Source organism: Botryllus schlosseri, chromosome 1 (assembly GCF_051294905.1).
Source record: "Botryllus schlosseri isolate E-star chromosome 1, Bs_hap1, whole genome shotgun sequence".
NCBI classification, from domain to species: Eukaryota; Metazoa; Chordata; class Ascidiacea; order Stolidobranchia; family Styelidae; genus Botryllus; species Botryllus schlosseri.
In genome coordinates, this window is record NC_137236.1 from 37994604 (window position 1) to 38010657 (window position 16054).

Here is a 16054-nt window from a genome sequence, read left to right on the forward strand (position 1 = left end):
CACCATATTTTTTATTAACGTTTACTAATCGCGCAACGTGTTTACACCTTATCCTATACAACTTCTCCGTATTGCTCTTCGACTAAACCGCGGGCCTTATAATATGGGGAATGGCGCCATACCATGCTATTTTCTAAAACGTGCTGTTCGAGAAAACAGAGGATTAGCATCGCATTTCCATATCAATACTATCATTTTCTTCCCATTATGAATGTTCCCTCTAATTTTTGACGAGTCTGCGCAAACACCCCAACTCACTGCGCAGGCCCATAGACAACAGTGCGCAACCTGGCCCCCCATATGGTGATAAGCCTAATTTCTGGGGGGCTTTGCCCCCCACACCCCTCTCGGGCCTTACGCTTTTTCCCGCTACTTATCATTTATATTAGGTGTCCGTTTAGTCGGTGTATAGCCTGGACGCGCGAAGCGCGAAAAATTTATATAATTCATGATTGAATCAGTCAGTATGATCGGGAATTGCATATATATTGCTATCAATTTTTATCCTCTCTCTGCTCACGTAACCAGATTTACCGGTAAAGCTGATCAAGTAAGGTGTGTTAGACAAGGTAGGACCCCCAAATAATAATCAAATATCTTCGGGCGTACCCGTTGGTAATGACTTCGGTACATGATGCTATTTCGTGTCCTATCTGCTGTGTCAAAAGATATTGAAATCGCCCAAACGAACTAAACTAAGACGTACACGATTTCAAATTGTTATTTCTTTGAAAAAGTTGCATAAATGTCCAAAAAATTAATCCATGATTTATGTTTATTCACGAAATAATTTTGGTTCCCCTTCGAGCTCGGGCCGCCCAATTGGGGGTTTGGGGTGCCGCAGTTACGGTCCTGTGCGTAACACCAGACGTGCGTGTATCCATTCGAGTCACATGATTCATTGATAGAATCAAAATATAGCATTTATATTTAGTTTTATTGCATTACACCAGATAATCACATTATGAGTGAAGATGGGGGAACTACGCTCTAAACATGTTGTCTCGACTTGAAGTTAAGCCATTGAGGGCATTTTTTTCAGAAAGCCTTCGCGTTTGGGCTTCTGCTGAAATATTTTCGGGATATGCACCATAGCACACGTGCGACTCTGTGGTGTCGTAAAGGGCTAAGAAGCATTCACCCGCAATGGCGATAAACCTCGACATCATGGATATCGCACGTGTTCTGTGGTGCATATTTTGACGGTGTTTTGGCTGCAGTTCGAGTGCGGTGGCTTTCTGAAGAAAATGAATGCTATTCTTTGCCATATTTTGCTTCTCTCAGAGCACACCTTTATCGCTCGAAAAAGAAAAATTCTCACTTAATTTTACAGTTTTTTCTTCCGTTTTCACATGCCCCGACAACAGCTATGATAAACGAATCGCACTTTTTTGCTAATTTGGCTTGGTGAGGAGATGAGAAACTACCCATTCGTTTTGCCATTATTAAAAGCTGTCAGTATAAACTGTGCAGAATTAGCGAATATTCACTCAACGTTGGCCACACAGGCAAGCAACTATAGCCAAAACACTTGTAGGGACACAAATGGACGCCTGTAACCGCAAGTACTATAAACGGCGAATCGGAATTTTGTGCGATCATCGGTGACGTCACAATAAATCCGTGTAAATGGTGATATAGGCTACTATAGATTACTAGTAGACATACACGCACGAGAACGCACTTCAAATCAATAAAGCGATCGATGTAGGCCTACCGCGTTAAAACACTGATGTGACGTCTTAATACCGGCAATACCGGCGCTCATTACTATCAAGACATAGAGTCAGATATAATGATACGAATATTCAAGTCTGACTGAAGCAAAAACAATATCAGCGTATGACCTTATCGACGGAAGATTCCCGTTCAAACGAATCGAATGAAGCCAAAATCTGTGCTGCTGAGAAGCTGATGTAATTCAACGCCCTTCAGTGCACTGAACAGTTGTAGCATTTCCCGATCAACGTTTGCAAAGGGATAGATTTTTTAAACAATATTGGTGCTTACTTGCATATTCTGCATATTATCATACCTCACCATACGTGATCAGATTCGCCTGATGAAAGTGATGACTTCGAAAATTCACGGCATGTAATCTCACGTAATGCTCATGCCACGCGGAAAAGACTATTCGTTAGTTTCTCGCAGATTAACTTCGAGCTAGCCCATTGTTATTTATAACTTTGTCAAACCATGTTATTTCGCCATTCCCAGAAAAGATTGCGCTATTGAAATGATATCAGTATCGCTCACGCGTACGGGACCATACTAAAAGAAAAATCTCTTTCATGAGGCGCACGTGATTGCAAATTCTCGTTTCTTCACAGAGCGCAATAGCTACCTTTATGGGCAGCACTTGTACCTCGGTTTCAGACTTCAGCGATAGCAGTATTTGCCCCTGGCAGTGTTCCCTCTAATTTTTCACAAGTCTGCGCGCCTGCGCGGTCCCTTAGAGAACAGTGCGCAACGACTAAAAAAAAAGTCATCACTTCGGATTTTTTGTGCGCAGCCTAGATTTTCTGTGCGCAGAGACCGTTTCAGCACTGCGCATTTGCGCACGTGCGCAGCTTAGAAGGAACGTTGCCCATGATGTGGACGAATACTTATGCTATCGAAAATTGGATACCTGCTGGTATGCATCAATATGAATCAAGCTCGTTACCTATCGCATAGCTCAATTTGCACCTTTTTACAATCCATGTGAACGAATTAGGATCGTTTTCATAACCACTTACTTACTTGAGTAATTTTAAAGTCAGTCAATTCTACTTCTACTTCAAGTAGTTTTAGGTTGCTTATGGAAGAAGTACTTCTAATCGTACTTGAGTAGATTTTTTCGTCGCTACTTCTACTTCTACTTGAGTAGATTTCTTGACTACTTTGACCACCTCTTGGTGTATCACATCTGTATCACAGCTGTATCATAGCTGTATCAGCGGTATAAGTTGCCACAGCTTTGCAGCGGTTGCCTTTGATCGAATGAAGCCAGATCGAATGAGATCTGCTTGCGGTTAGTAGGTTTGGAGGTTGTCTATTACCATATACTCCCGCAGTACTGGTACTTGAAAATGCTACCAGAAGCTGTTAAAAGTGAGGAAAATTAGTATATTATGACTGCGAAGCATTCGGTATCACCGAGCAGAGTTGTAAAAAGTGGGTTTCACATGACATTAACTCGGAGCTGAACAGTCCACACAATGCCTTCGACTCGGACTCGAGTCGAAACACTATGACTCGGACTCGACACGTCACTCCGTGACTTGGACTCGGACTTGACTCGGTGGTGAATTGAAAATGACTCGACTTGACTCGAGTCAATACTATAAAAGTGAGACTGACTTGTGACTCGGAACCTTGTGATTTGGTTAAAACCCTGATTCCAATATCCTTTAACCATATAGCAGCCGGGGCCACGGAATAAGAACATGCACCAGAATAATTAATAACGACGACCCCGCCCGTAGATAATTAAATATACTTGTATTTGAGAGCTACAAAATTAAATCCGCAGAATATTTCTTCATCGATCATAAAGGATGATACTGATTAGTGTTGTTACCCCCATTCATGTTAAAGTTAAGAGCTTGGTGCAGTACTAAATTCAATATGAGCAAATCTCTACCACATTCTCAGTTGATTTAGTAATCACACGAAGCAATAAAACAAAACCCAATACAATTCACTTCCCCGTATTTCCAATCAGAGTTGGATCAATTGTAATTTGTAATTGAACTGAATGTAATTAATTACATTTTTTCATGTAATTGTAATTGTAATTAAGGCATTTCTATTTTGTGTAATTGTAATTGTAATTGTAATTAGATCAAAATTTTGCTCAATTACAATCTCAATTACATTTTCATGGAAACCTGACAATCACAACATAAAATAATCATTTAATCAATCATTTATTCGTCGCACCAGTGAAAATCCGGTACGAACCAGGATGACGACGAGGAGCCTTAAGGCCTTAGTAAACAGTCACCACATGTGATAATTAGCCTATTTACATCGGTGTTCTATGCGTGCTGCGTTATAACTAGATAATTCAGTCACGCTAAACTGTTTCCCATACTTCAGTAGCAACAGAAAACTTTGTGAAATACATTATAGGCTAAACCAGTGGTTCGCAAACTGGGGGCGTGCCCCCTTGGGCGGCGTGAAAGCATTTGAACGGGGCGCGACGCTCCAGTGAACTGAAATCTTTTCCGCGTTTGACCCGATTCACATCCGTTTTATGGTTGTTGCTCGGTGTATAGTCTGAATTTCGTGTTGCAGAATTCTCTCATCAACAGTCATAACCTTCCATACCATCAAACTATATGTAAGGATTGCTAACTTTTTGGTTTCATTGTATGCTATGACGATAAGGGGGGCACGAAATATTCACTGTCATATAGGGGGACGTGTCTAAAAAAGTTAGAGAACCAGTGGGCTAATCTAAATCTTAATATTTCAAAAATGGATGAACAGATAATAAACTTTTCTGAAACCTGTGCTGAACCATTTCCTACACCACGGTCAAAGTTTTTTTTAATCTCTGACCAGTACCGAGGCTTGTTGCAACAATAGCAAAAATAAATTCAAGTTTCCAACCAAGGCTTCATCAAACTTGATCACGCATTTGTAGAGATGTTATCCGAATCTTAACCCCAACCTTGGCCAAATTTACTGGTGCCAGAAACTTTTCGCACTATAATGTTCATCAAATGCAATCTAACAGTTTCCGAGCAAGTGAAAATGTAAATGCAAACCAAAATATTGTAATTCTTAGTTATCAGGAGGTTCTTTCCTTTTGCATTTATTTTAATTTTACGCACCTTCTCGGTATCATCCTTATCGCTGACACATTTCATTATCCTCACTCAGCTCTGAGTAGCCTAATCGTTTGATTACATTTCATTGACTGTCCTGTAGCCTATTCGCTGTTAGTTGCTCAAACCTTTGGTTCTTAACAGTCGCTTGAAGCATTTTTCTGTGCTTGTAGTTTTCAGTACTCATGATAAGGAATACTTCGAATACGTTCGAGTTTTTTTCAATTAAAGGGTATTCTACATATCAGGAATGAAACATGAATAGCTTGAGATTGTTGCTAATTACGTCGCTACGGTTGTCAAAGAACACCTCATTACTGAATCAATCACCTGTTTAAAAGTAATTGTAATTGTAATTATAATTGTGATTAATTTCATGTTAAACAGTAGTTGTAATTGTAATTGTAATTTGATATTTTTAGCATTGAGTAATTGTAATTGTAATGTAATTGAAACATGCAAGGAAGTAATTGTAATTGTAATTGAATTAAAATATTGTAATTGATCCAACTCTGTTGCCAATCGCAGAGGAGAATTCGGGATGTGTACATCGATCTTGAACCAAATACTATATGAGCCCGTGCCTTTCCCGGTGGATGTTATAACAACCCGAAAATATCACATACAATTATACTGTTAATTAGTCGAGTGAACTGATAGTGGAGTGCCAACCTGAAAGCGGAGTTTTACCACTTATCCATTGTTTTTACTACAGTCCTTAAAATAGGGGGGCACCAGACTCAGGCAATTTTTGAAAGGGGGCGCTGGAGATGAAAAAAGGTTAAGAACCACTGCTCTGAAGCTTGTACACTATGAATGATGTCATGTTTCAAGCAAAAAAACAAAGCCTTGGCCTCACTTATCCCTACAGCATTTCCTTATCGAGCAATTATCTTTGCCGGCGTTGAAAACCACATAAAGCAGCAACTCGAATAAGACTTCGACTACGTAGAGAAAATGATACGACATTTCTGGGTCTTGTTTCATCTAAGCTACAAATACACGAAACAACACAAGAGATAAGATTTGCCGTTGGCCATTTGGCCGGGTCTCGTTTCAGCTACAAAAGACGTAATAGATGTCAACCAATATGAGTTAGGAGCTGCTATTATCCAAATCCGGTGGATCTGCGTCAATGTGCCACAGTTCCGCGGTTGAGTATTAACAGAACTCGCACACGTATAATTTCGTCGGTGTTCCTGGTTCAGCCACGAATTGCAGAGTATCGTAGGAGCTGCCGACCGCGAACGCGACCGCGGCTGCGCCAATTCTGTTCAGAGTCGTGTCACTGTCTGTGACGTATTGCTCCCCAGAAGCTTCGAAGATCCAGAAAGGATTAGTGCCGCTGCCATCGTCAGTTAAGGCCAACCAAACATCCCCTGACAATCCCAGCATACCATCGAAAATATTTCTGGGAATGAAAATCTATTTAAAAAACACAGACGGGTCTGAAAGTATTCTGTGGCGTCATGCAGAGCATGCTGCATTACTCACTGACGATCAACCGCGGTCCGAACGTTTTTATGAGCAAGTTCGCCACCTTTAGCCCGACAATCAGCAAACGCGTCTGTATTACCAGCCAATTCATCTCCAACCTCATAGCGACATCCTTTGTATTCAAAGTCTTCCTGGAACATAATAGCGTCTTGTAAGATTTCGGATGTGATTTACGAGCGATGTTGAAATCGAATAGGATCGCGTCTACGAACCGGATCCGGCGATGCAGTTGTCTTGGTCGTAATTGTTGTGGTGGTTGACGTCGTTGACACGATCGTCTCCTTCGGCGTCTCTGGCGTCTCTGATAAAAGCAGGCCTGTGCGCGAAAAAAATTAGGAACACGTAACCGTCATTTGATTCGTCAATGACTTAATCTATTAGCCTTGCTCCAAACATCCGCGTGAGATCTGAATTGACACTCACCTCTGAAAAATTGCGTCCACAGATACGCTCGTAAAAGCGGTTCGATCTCGATCTGACGCCTACGAACAGGTGTGTAGGTGTAGTAATAGCCTGGAGCGTATCTTGGAACCGCCCTGAACTGGAATAACGCAAGAAAAGGGCTCATTATAAATCAAACTTGGAGGTTAACTTGTTCACACACACACACACACACACACACACACACACACACAAAGACTCACCACATCGTGTCTGATAGTCGGTCCGTTTGAGGTGACTGCAATGCAACAAGTGTTCTGAAATAAGACGTCATCGATCGCATTCATACGTCACACTCACCTTCAACAAATTCTACGGACAAAAGAAGAATAAAACTAGCAAAGAATCGCATCTTGGCAGACCTACGGAGATAGATTTCAACCTGTAGGGGAATTGGAAAATGACGCGTTAATGGTGATTTCGGGTGGTGCTTACGACTGGAAGCCATACGCCGTCGAAGTATTCGCAATGCAATAGCGATAAGCAATAAGGTTGATCAGTGATCAACCCTGATATGAAGACTTCCAATCCCTCATCATTTTTCATCTACTTAATAGATAAACACATCATTTAACAGTCACGTGCTGTATCGTATATTGCAGGGGCGACCAACCTTTTCAGCCAACGGAATACATGCAATTTACCAACCATTACGTGGGTCACTTGAATGTTGATTACTTTTTGTAGTTGTCCGCTAGGAGCGAGCCGGATTAGTTACCGCCCCGCAAATAGTAAACGTTTGACACGACTTTCAAACGTTTACAAAAGTTTCAAAAAGATGTTCAAAATAACGATGGGAATTTGGGTTATGTATTTTCATGATCAATTTAAGCTGTGAGGCATGGGGACATGAATTAACACGAAATAAACTGCAGAGGGAGTGTTATCATGACGTATCATCGCGTATGTCATCTGGAGGTGGCAAACATGTGATTCGCTACTGCCCGACATGGCATGCAAACATTCTCATCTTGACGATATACGCATCATCGTGTCATTTTATTGCAATTGTAGCATTCAGACCCAGTTCACTGATTACCGACTACGAAAATACTACATATGCTCACTGCTCATGACTAGGGCTGGGCAAAATCGAGTACCTGAGTGATTCGATTCTGAATCACTTAACATGCTTCGAGTCGAGTCGAGTAATCGAGTATCACTCATTATGACGACATAACAGAATGTAATACATCAAGTTCAAATATGTACCGTTTATGCCACCACAAACAATATAATGCCTGTTATCCATCTCATAAATGATACTTTGGTATTTTTTCGACCATAGCGATTTCATTTCACTTGGTGACAATGTTGTGGGATAATCATGACTTCGAAAATGTGCTACGTCCAGTAACCTTCGTAGCTTTGTACTATGTGTTTCGTATGCTACGATACCGCCAATCAAGGTTTCAAGGGCTCAACAGTAAAAATCAGTATCGATAATATAATTCTCGCTGATAAATTAACTTTCAGCGGCGAGAGGCGTATAATTCCAGTACTCGAAAAAATCGTCTTTTACTACTCGACTCGAATCATTAAAATTATTACTCGATTCAGATTCGAGTACTCGAATCATTGTGCCCAGCCCTACTCATGACATATCCGGCATTTCCGCATTATACACAGGCGCGCGTCGTTAGAATACAGCCGGCAACTTACCGATTTCACGATTTGCTGGCGAGTGACGTAGGGCATTTTTTCCCCACGCGAACATCAGTTTCGGCGCGCACGTGTGATGCCGCCAGACAACAGGGAACAGCGCGAGGTCTGATAATGGCGGTTGTGATCGTAGTTGAGGTTTCGGCGGAGTTGAGTTCACGGATTAATCGCGGTTAATTGATGTTGAAGCAAGAAGTTATAGCTATAGCGGAGTACCGAAAACTGAACTTTGAATGCTAATTTATATATGCTTCGTATAAAACAATAGTTGAGGCTTACGATTGATATTGACCGTAGTTTACTGTCGATCACAATATCATCAACCGTAGTTACATGTACCGAAAGTTATAGCTGTTTTCATCGTTATGTATTAGCATACTATTAACTTGCGCTTTCTTTGTTAAAACTTCTGTGCAAGTGCAAGCCTTGTAGCTTCGTGATATAACTTCGTGTTTGGTAAAGCAGATTTCTATTGAGGTCGTGATCGTGACATGCATACAGCTAATCGCGTGGACTCGTATAGGTTCATTAATTTTCTACTATATTGAAGCAGCTACAGTTCAGTATGCCTAAATGTCGAAAAAGACACCGATTAGCTTACAGAAGGAGATGGACTGCCGCGACCAGGTTAATCAAGCAGACTTTACCCAAGAAAAACAATGAAATTTCCCAGTTTGAAGATATTAATAGACCAGTATCAAGTAAGTGTTTAATATTATTCAGTTTTATATTATTTGGATTTCATGAATCACATGGTATGGTTTCATGAATCACATGGTATTGCTGGCATCATAATGTTTGTGATCATGTTGGGCTTGTTGGCCATGTGAAATTAGGCTACTTGTGTCAATTTTCGAATTGTCAAGCTGTAAAATAATGCGATATGTGACTATGTATTTCTCTCTTTAGTCACCTCAACACCAAGACGTCCCGAGAGGCACCAAGTACACACGATTTTGGAAGGTCTGTTCAACATTTTCCACTCCTGAGATGTTCACTTGCTTTGTAAAATTAATAAATATTTATTATCCATTGTTTAGTAATTTCCATAGTGATAGTGTCATTCCAACTTCTATTTTCTGCAGATATTGATGCTTCTGACAATGAAGCAGTTCCTGCTGATACGTCAATTCATTCTCAACCAGTGTCAGCCTCAACTTCGAAGCGAACTTCACAGTTCCTATCCAAGAAAAAGCGGGGAGGTCTGTTTAATTACAATTTGTAAAATATTGCGATATGTGACTATGTATTTCTCTCTTTAGTCACCTCAACACCAAGACGTCCCGAGAGGCACCAAGTACACACGATTTTGGAAGGTCTGTTCAACATTTTCCACTCCTGAGATGTTCACTTGCTTTGTAAAATTATTAAATATTTATTATCCATTGTTTAGCCATTTCCATAGTGATAGTGTCATTCCAACTTCTATTTTCTGCAGATATTGATGCTTCTGACAATGAAGCAGTTCCTGCTGATACGTCAATTCATTCTCAACCAGTGTCAGCCTCAACTTCGAAGCGAACTTCACAGTTCCTATCCAAGAAAAAGCGGGGAGGTCTGTTTAATTACAATTTGTAAAATAATGCGATATGTGACTATGTATTTCTCTCTTTAGTCACCTCAACACCAAGACGTCCCGAGAGGCACCAACTAAAGACGACTTTGGAAGGTTTGTTCAACATTTTCCACTCCTGAGATGTTTACTTGCTTTGAAGGGTTGTATTGACTCGAGTCATTTTCTCCAAAGTGAGATTGACTTGTGACTCGTAGCTTTGTGACTTGGTTACAGCCTTGTTGCTTCGTAAAATTATTAAATATTTATTATCTATGATTAATTTATTTTAGGTTGCTCTTCGTTTGAAATGTCTACCGACAGTGTATCCCACAGGAGAAACGGCTATTCGGATGACAGTATGTTCTGAGATTCATATTTTTATAGGAAGTGGCAATTAATTCCCTTTTACGTATTACGCTTCCCAGAACTCAAATTTATATTATAAGGTGTCGATCTTCAAGACATTCATGACAATGTCATTACACAATAATTGATGATTTTAATGTACGTTTGTCAAATGTGCGGTATAGATGACTTTCACTTTTATTTAGAAATCATGAAGAAAATCTTGATTTGTGTGCGAACGATCTTGGAGATCGTAGGTGAAAATCAAGCGTATCTCGTTCGACAAGATGTTGGAAAGCGTAAGCAATCACAGTCAAGCACGCAGAATTTTGAGTACTTAATCAAGAAACCTGCAACTACTGTGGATGAATTGAAAGGCATAGATCAAAAACTTGAGGAGGAAGGAGCGAAAAATGCTGCAGTAAGTAGCTGTTATAATTACCAAACCCATTGATTTTCGATATACAACAGTTAACATGGATATAATTTGACTGAGTGCTGTTGCCACCTGTTTTCAAGATTTTTCCTGGATTTCTTGGTTTTCCAGATATCGTATTTGTCGCTGGTTGGTGGGCAAACTGTGACTGCTACAATTCGAGGCGTGTTGGATAAAATTGCAACCAAGTTTCTACTGGCTCAGTACTCCAAAGACGGACAAAAAGGAAAGCATCGCTTCAAAGACCATGAAATGATCTATAGCCTTCTGATATGTGAGTATTCGAGTTATAGAGCAATGCTCCCAGACAGTACAAGGTGTAATTAACTAGCTCCAACCGTATCTTCTTGTAACTATTTGCAGAAAGACCCACAGCAGAGTAACAGAGAAAGATATCGAGGCGGACATCAGTGCAGTCTTGAAGTCCTACCCTCATTATATCAAGATGGTACAGTTGGCTTTTGTTTATTCATCCTGATATCCCTATAAAAAATATCAGTTATAGAAGTTGGTGCATTAAATTACCATAATGTTATGATCGCGCGTTCATGTTGGTGTCATATCTTATTTAGTGATTACCGCCAATCATTATTTTCGTGTGTGCCTTGCTTTGTATTTATACCCTGTGTTCTGTGATCTACTCTCTCCTTTGTTTATCTGCTGAACAGGATTAAATACATTGGATTCTCATTAGAAGTTCATCGTATAGGTTTACTGTCCTACCATGACCTAGAATATAACAATGAACTTCTTGCAGAAATCATCAAGACCGCAGAATGGACGCACAACTAGTGAAGAATTAGCCGTGGATGAGGTATGCATTTTTCAAACTTGGTTTTAATGGGACTTGTGAAATCATCCAGAATGAAATAGTGGGAAATTTTACAGTGTTGATCCAGTAACACCATTTCTTGCATATTCTCAGCATGGGATTCTGTTTCTTGTGCTTAGCTGTTCCAACACAGCTCTTGTACATTAAATTGATGTGATATAGTGCTAGCTAGTCATCTATTTCTGACTTACCAACTGTGACTTCTTGATTTCAGGAATGATAAATGGTGTGCTTTGATGAGCTGCTGCCCATTTGAGAAGAAAGAGGTGGACTAGTGAGCTTGAAAGTTACGTTTAATAGTCTCAAAGAAGACGTCATACAGTTCCTACATCTAAGTGCCACCTTATAAGGTGAACAGCGGACATCCAGGCACCATGTACTGGTGTAATTGCCTGCATTTAACCAAGAATGACATTCCTGCTACCTTTGCTCATTTATATTTGTACTGAGGAAACCTGTAAATAAGTGATTTCGCTGACATCGGCTACGCAGTTTTGCATTTCTTTATTTGTCAGTATCGTAGGGTTACCATATGTCCTCTTTGAAAGAGGATTTGTCCTTTTTTAAAGTGTCCTAGCAGGACGCCCAAATGTCATTGTCCACGTTTTGAAAATTTTGCGTAGATGTATGTTAAATTTAACTGCGATAAAGCAAGCTCAAGTACCGGTTAGGTGGGTCTTACAGGAGTTGTGCCAGAAAAACGACCTTTTGTTTTAGTCATCTAAATGAATATTCATAGAAAGTGTGTAATTCGGAAGTCGAGTCGGAAAGATGACCTTCTTACAGTCAACTACAAACTCGCAATACGTTTACCAATTTTACCGGATGTTACTGCTGTATTGTAAGTCCGGAAATTTTTTATCAAGTGTCCTCTTTTCAGATTCCCAAAATATGGTAACCCTACAGTTTCGTTTAAAGATTTTACTTGTGATGGTGCTAACACCGGCTACGCAGTTTCTTCATTTTTTATGTATCAATATCTTGCCATTGGCTTGCTGCCAAGTGTTTCTTCAAGTATCACTGCTTCTCCGTTACTAATGTCCTGTCTATCTAGACACATCTAGGTAAAATCCAACAATAATTGCTAGTCAAATTTGTCGTAGCTCTGCTGTCTAAGGGGGTAAAGCGTTGTTGCAAAAGTAGAACTAGCAATATCCAAGGCATGTTAAATTTACTTGGTACTTGAAACTAGTAGTTGAAAATGAAGGCATTGAAAGTACTTGAGCTGGTAGTTTGAAAATATCGATTCGGACCAGGTGTCGCATTCTTTTAGCAGTTGTTAAGTGGTAGCCACTTTTGAAATTGTTGCTTTCGTGTTAGTGACTAATGTGATGCTACGTCGATTTTTCGAGAATATATAAATTCAGTTGCTGACATTATTGTTGTTATACTGATTAAATTGTGACAAGTCATTGTGAGAACGACAACCATATGTCACAAAACTAATTTAAACATACAAAATCCGAAATGAAAAAGTAGGTAGTTTTCCTAATAGCACGTGAAGTAGAAGTGGTATAACATCACCGCTACAGTAAGTAGTGCAAGTAGCCAAACCTGAGTACTAAAATCAACGGTACTTAGTTTAACACCTCTGGTTAATATGAAAGTGTGTCTTATATTTGAACTATTGACGTCGTAGTATATTGCTATGTTGGTTATATCTTGATATGTTAGTCCTGTGATTTTTGTTTGATTGCATGTATTCTGTAATATTAATTATACCTCCGAGCTCAGTACCTCAATTATACAAAATTTCAATTGGTGTTGTAATATTTTGCACAATGCTTGCCTTCCACTCTTCGCGTCATTTATGACTGTGTATAGAACTGGGCCTAACGACGTGTTATCTTTTATTGGCAATAAACTCATTGTTCCTGAAGTATTTTGACTCGGTATTATTGCATTAGGAGGTCTAGTTTGAAAGGCAGCATTTAGCAACGTGGTTAAAGTTGACGTTTCAATTACGTCATCAAAAACGTCAGCTCATCGCTACCTTTTGTTCACAGAATGTCGTAATGTTAACGTGAGCGCCAAACGTTCAACGTTCAATAGTTAACGTAATCGTAACGTGACAGGCGCGTGATCTTGTTTGCGGGGCGGTGGAAATATTACTTATCTTACTACGAATCAAAATCGATTACATTTATGTCACGAAAATTCAGAGTGCATTTATGTCCTAGCCGCGCAAAGTGCGAAACATTTTTGAAGGTAAAAAGAATTCAGTTGTTGATATCGTTACTTGCATATATTGCGGGTCGCCTCTGTATACCGCTCGGATAAGTTTGCAAGGGCTAGACCCGGGGTTATCAACCTTTGTTTTGCCGTTGCCCTTTTTCCGGTTTGAAAATGATATGTGGCCCACCTCTTATCCTAAACCGCGGGCCTTATAATATGGGGAATGGCGCCATACCATGCTATTTTCTAAAACGTGCTGTTCGAGAAAACAGAGGATTAGCATCGCATTTCCATATCAATACTATCATTTTCTTCCCATTATGAATGTTCCCTCTAATTTTTGACGAGTCTGCGCAAACACCCCAACTCACTGCGCAGGCCCATAGACAACAGTGCGCAACCTGGCCCCCCATATGGTGATAAGCCTAATTTCTGGGGGGCTTTGCCCCCCACACCCCTCTCGGGCCTTACGCTTTTTCCCGCTACTTATCATTTATATTAGGTGTCCGTTTAGTCGGTGTATAGCCTGGACGCGCGAAGCGCGAAAAATTTATATAATTCATGATTGAATCAGTCAGTATGATCGGGAATTGCATATATATTGCTATCAATTTTTATCCTCTCTCTGCTCACGTAACCAGATTTACCGGTAAAGCTGATCAAGTAAGGTGTGTTAGACAAGGTAGGACCCCCAAATAATAATCAAATATCTTCGGGCGTACCCGTTGGTAATGACTTCGGTACATGATGCTATTTCGTGTCCTATCTGCTGTGTCAAAAGATATTGAAATCGCCCAAACGAACTAAACTAAGACGTACACGATTTCAAATTGTTATTTCTTTGAAAAAGTTGCATAAATGTCCAAAAAATTAATCCATGATTTATGTTTATTCACGAAATAATTTTGGTTCCCCTTCGAGCTCGGGCCGCCCAATTGGGGGTTTGGGGTGCCGCAGTTACGGTCCTGTGCGTAACACCAGACGTGCGTGTATCCATTCGAGTCACATGATTCATTGATAGAATCAAAATATAGCATTTATATTTAGTTTTATTGCATTACACCAGATAATCACATTATGAGTGAAGATGGGGGAACTACGCTCTAAACATGTTGTCTCGACTTGAAGTTAAGCCATTGAGGGCATTTTTTTCAGAAAGCCTTCGCGTTTGGACTTTTGCTGAAATATTTTCGGGATATGCACCATAGCACACGTGCGACTCTGTGGTGTCGTAAAGGGCTAAGAAGCATTCACCCGCAATGGCGATAAACCTCGACATCATGGATATCGCACGTGTTCTGTGGTGCATATTTTGACGGTGTTTTGGCTGCAGTTCGAGTGCGGTGGCTTTCTGAAGAAAATGAATGCTATTCTTTGCCACATTTTGCTTCTCTCAGAGCACACCTTTATCGCTCGAAAAAGAAAAATTCTCACTTAATTTTACAGTTTTTTCTTCCGTTTTCACATGCCCCGACAACAGCTATGATAAACGAATCGCACTTTTTTGCTAATTTGGCTTGGTGAGGAGATGAGAAACTACCCATTCGTTTTGCCATTATTAAAAGCTGTCAGTATAAACTGTGCAGAATTAGCGAATATTCACTCAACGTTGGCCACACAGGCAAGCAACTATAGCCAAAACACTTGTAGGGACACAAATGGACGCCTGTAACCGCAAGTACTATAAACGGCGAATCGGAATTTTGTGCGATCATCGGTGACGTCACAATAAATCCGTGTAAATGGTGATATAGGCTACTATAGATTACTAGTAGACATACACGCACGAGAACGCACTTCAAATCAATAAAGCGATCGATGTAGGCCTACCGCGTTAAAACACTGATGTGACGTCTTAATACCGGCAATACCGGCGCTCATTACTATCAAGACATAGAGTCAGATATAATGATACGAATATTCAAGTCTGACTGAAGCAAAAACAATATAAGCGTATGACCTTATCGACGGAAGATTCCCGTTCAAACGAATCGAATGAAGCCAAAATCTGTGCTGCTGAGAAGCTGATGTAATTCAACGCCCTTCAGTGCACTGAACAGTTGTAGCATTTCCCGATCAACGTTTGCAAAGGGATAGATTTTTTAAACAATATTGGTGCTTACTTGCATATTCTGCATATTATCATACCTCACCATACGTGATCAGATTCGCCTGATGAAAGTGATGACTTCGAAAATTCACGGCATGTAATCTCACGTAATGCTCATGCCACGCGGAAAAGACTATTCGTTAGTTTCTCGCAGATTAACTTCGAGCTAGCCCATTGTTATTTA

General features: G+C 40.2%; 2 protein-coding genes across 2 annotated transcripts; one reads left to right on the forward strand and one right to left on the reverse strand.

Annotated features, from left to right (window-relative positions):
• Positions 1–5778: 5778 nt before the first annotated feature.
• LOC145449067 (uncharacterized) lies at positions 5779–7442 on the reverse strand. The gene is made up of 6 exons (XM_080327537.1): positions 7056–7442; positions 6959–6993; positions 6738–6855; positions 6527–6630; positions 6312–6445; positions 5779–6228 (listed from the first exon to the last, which is right to left on the reverse strand). The coding sequence occupies exons 1-6, from the start codon at positions 7201–7203 to the stop codon at positions 5979–5981; spliced, it is 789 nt and encodes a 262-aa protein (XP_080183663.1). The 5' UTR covers positions 7204–7442; the 3' UTR covers positions 5779–5978.
• Positions 7443–9796: 2354 nt separating this feature from the next.
• LOC145449076 (uncharacterized) lies at positions 9797–12161 on the forward strand. The gene is made up of 8 exons (XM_080327549.1): positions 9797–9972; positions 10033–10086; positions 10263–10328; positions 10524–10738; positions 10865–11027; positions 11107–11201; positions 11511–11567; positions 11800–12161. The coding sequence occupies exons 3-8, from the start codon at positions 10280–10282 to the stop codon at positions 11803–11805; spliced, it is 585 nt and encodes a 194-aa protein (XP_080183675.1). The 5' UTR covers positions 9797–9972; positions 10033–10086; positions 10263–10279; the 3' UTR covers positions 11806–12161.
• The last annotated feature ends 3893 nt before the right edge of the window (positions 12162–16054 follow it).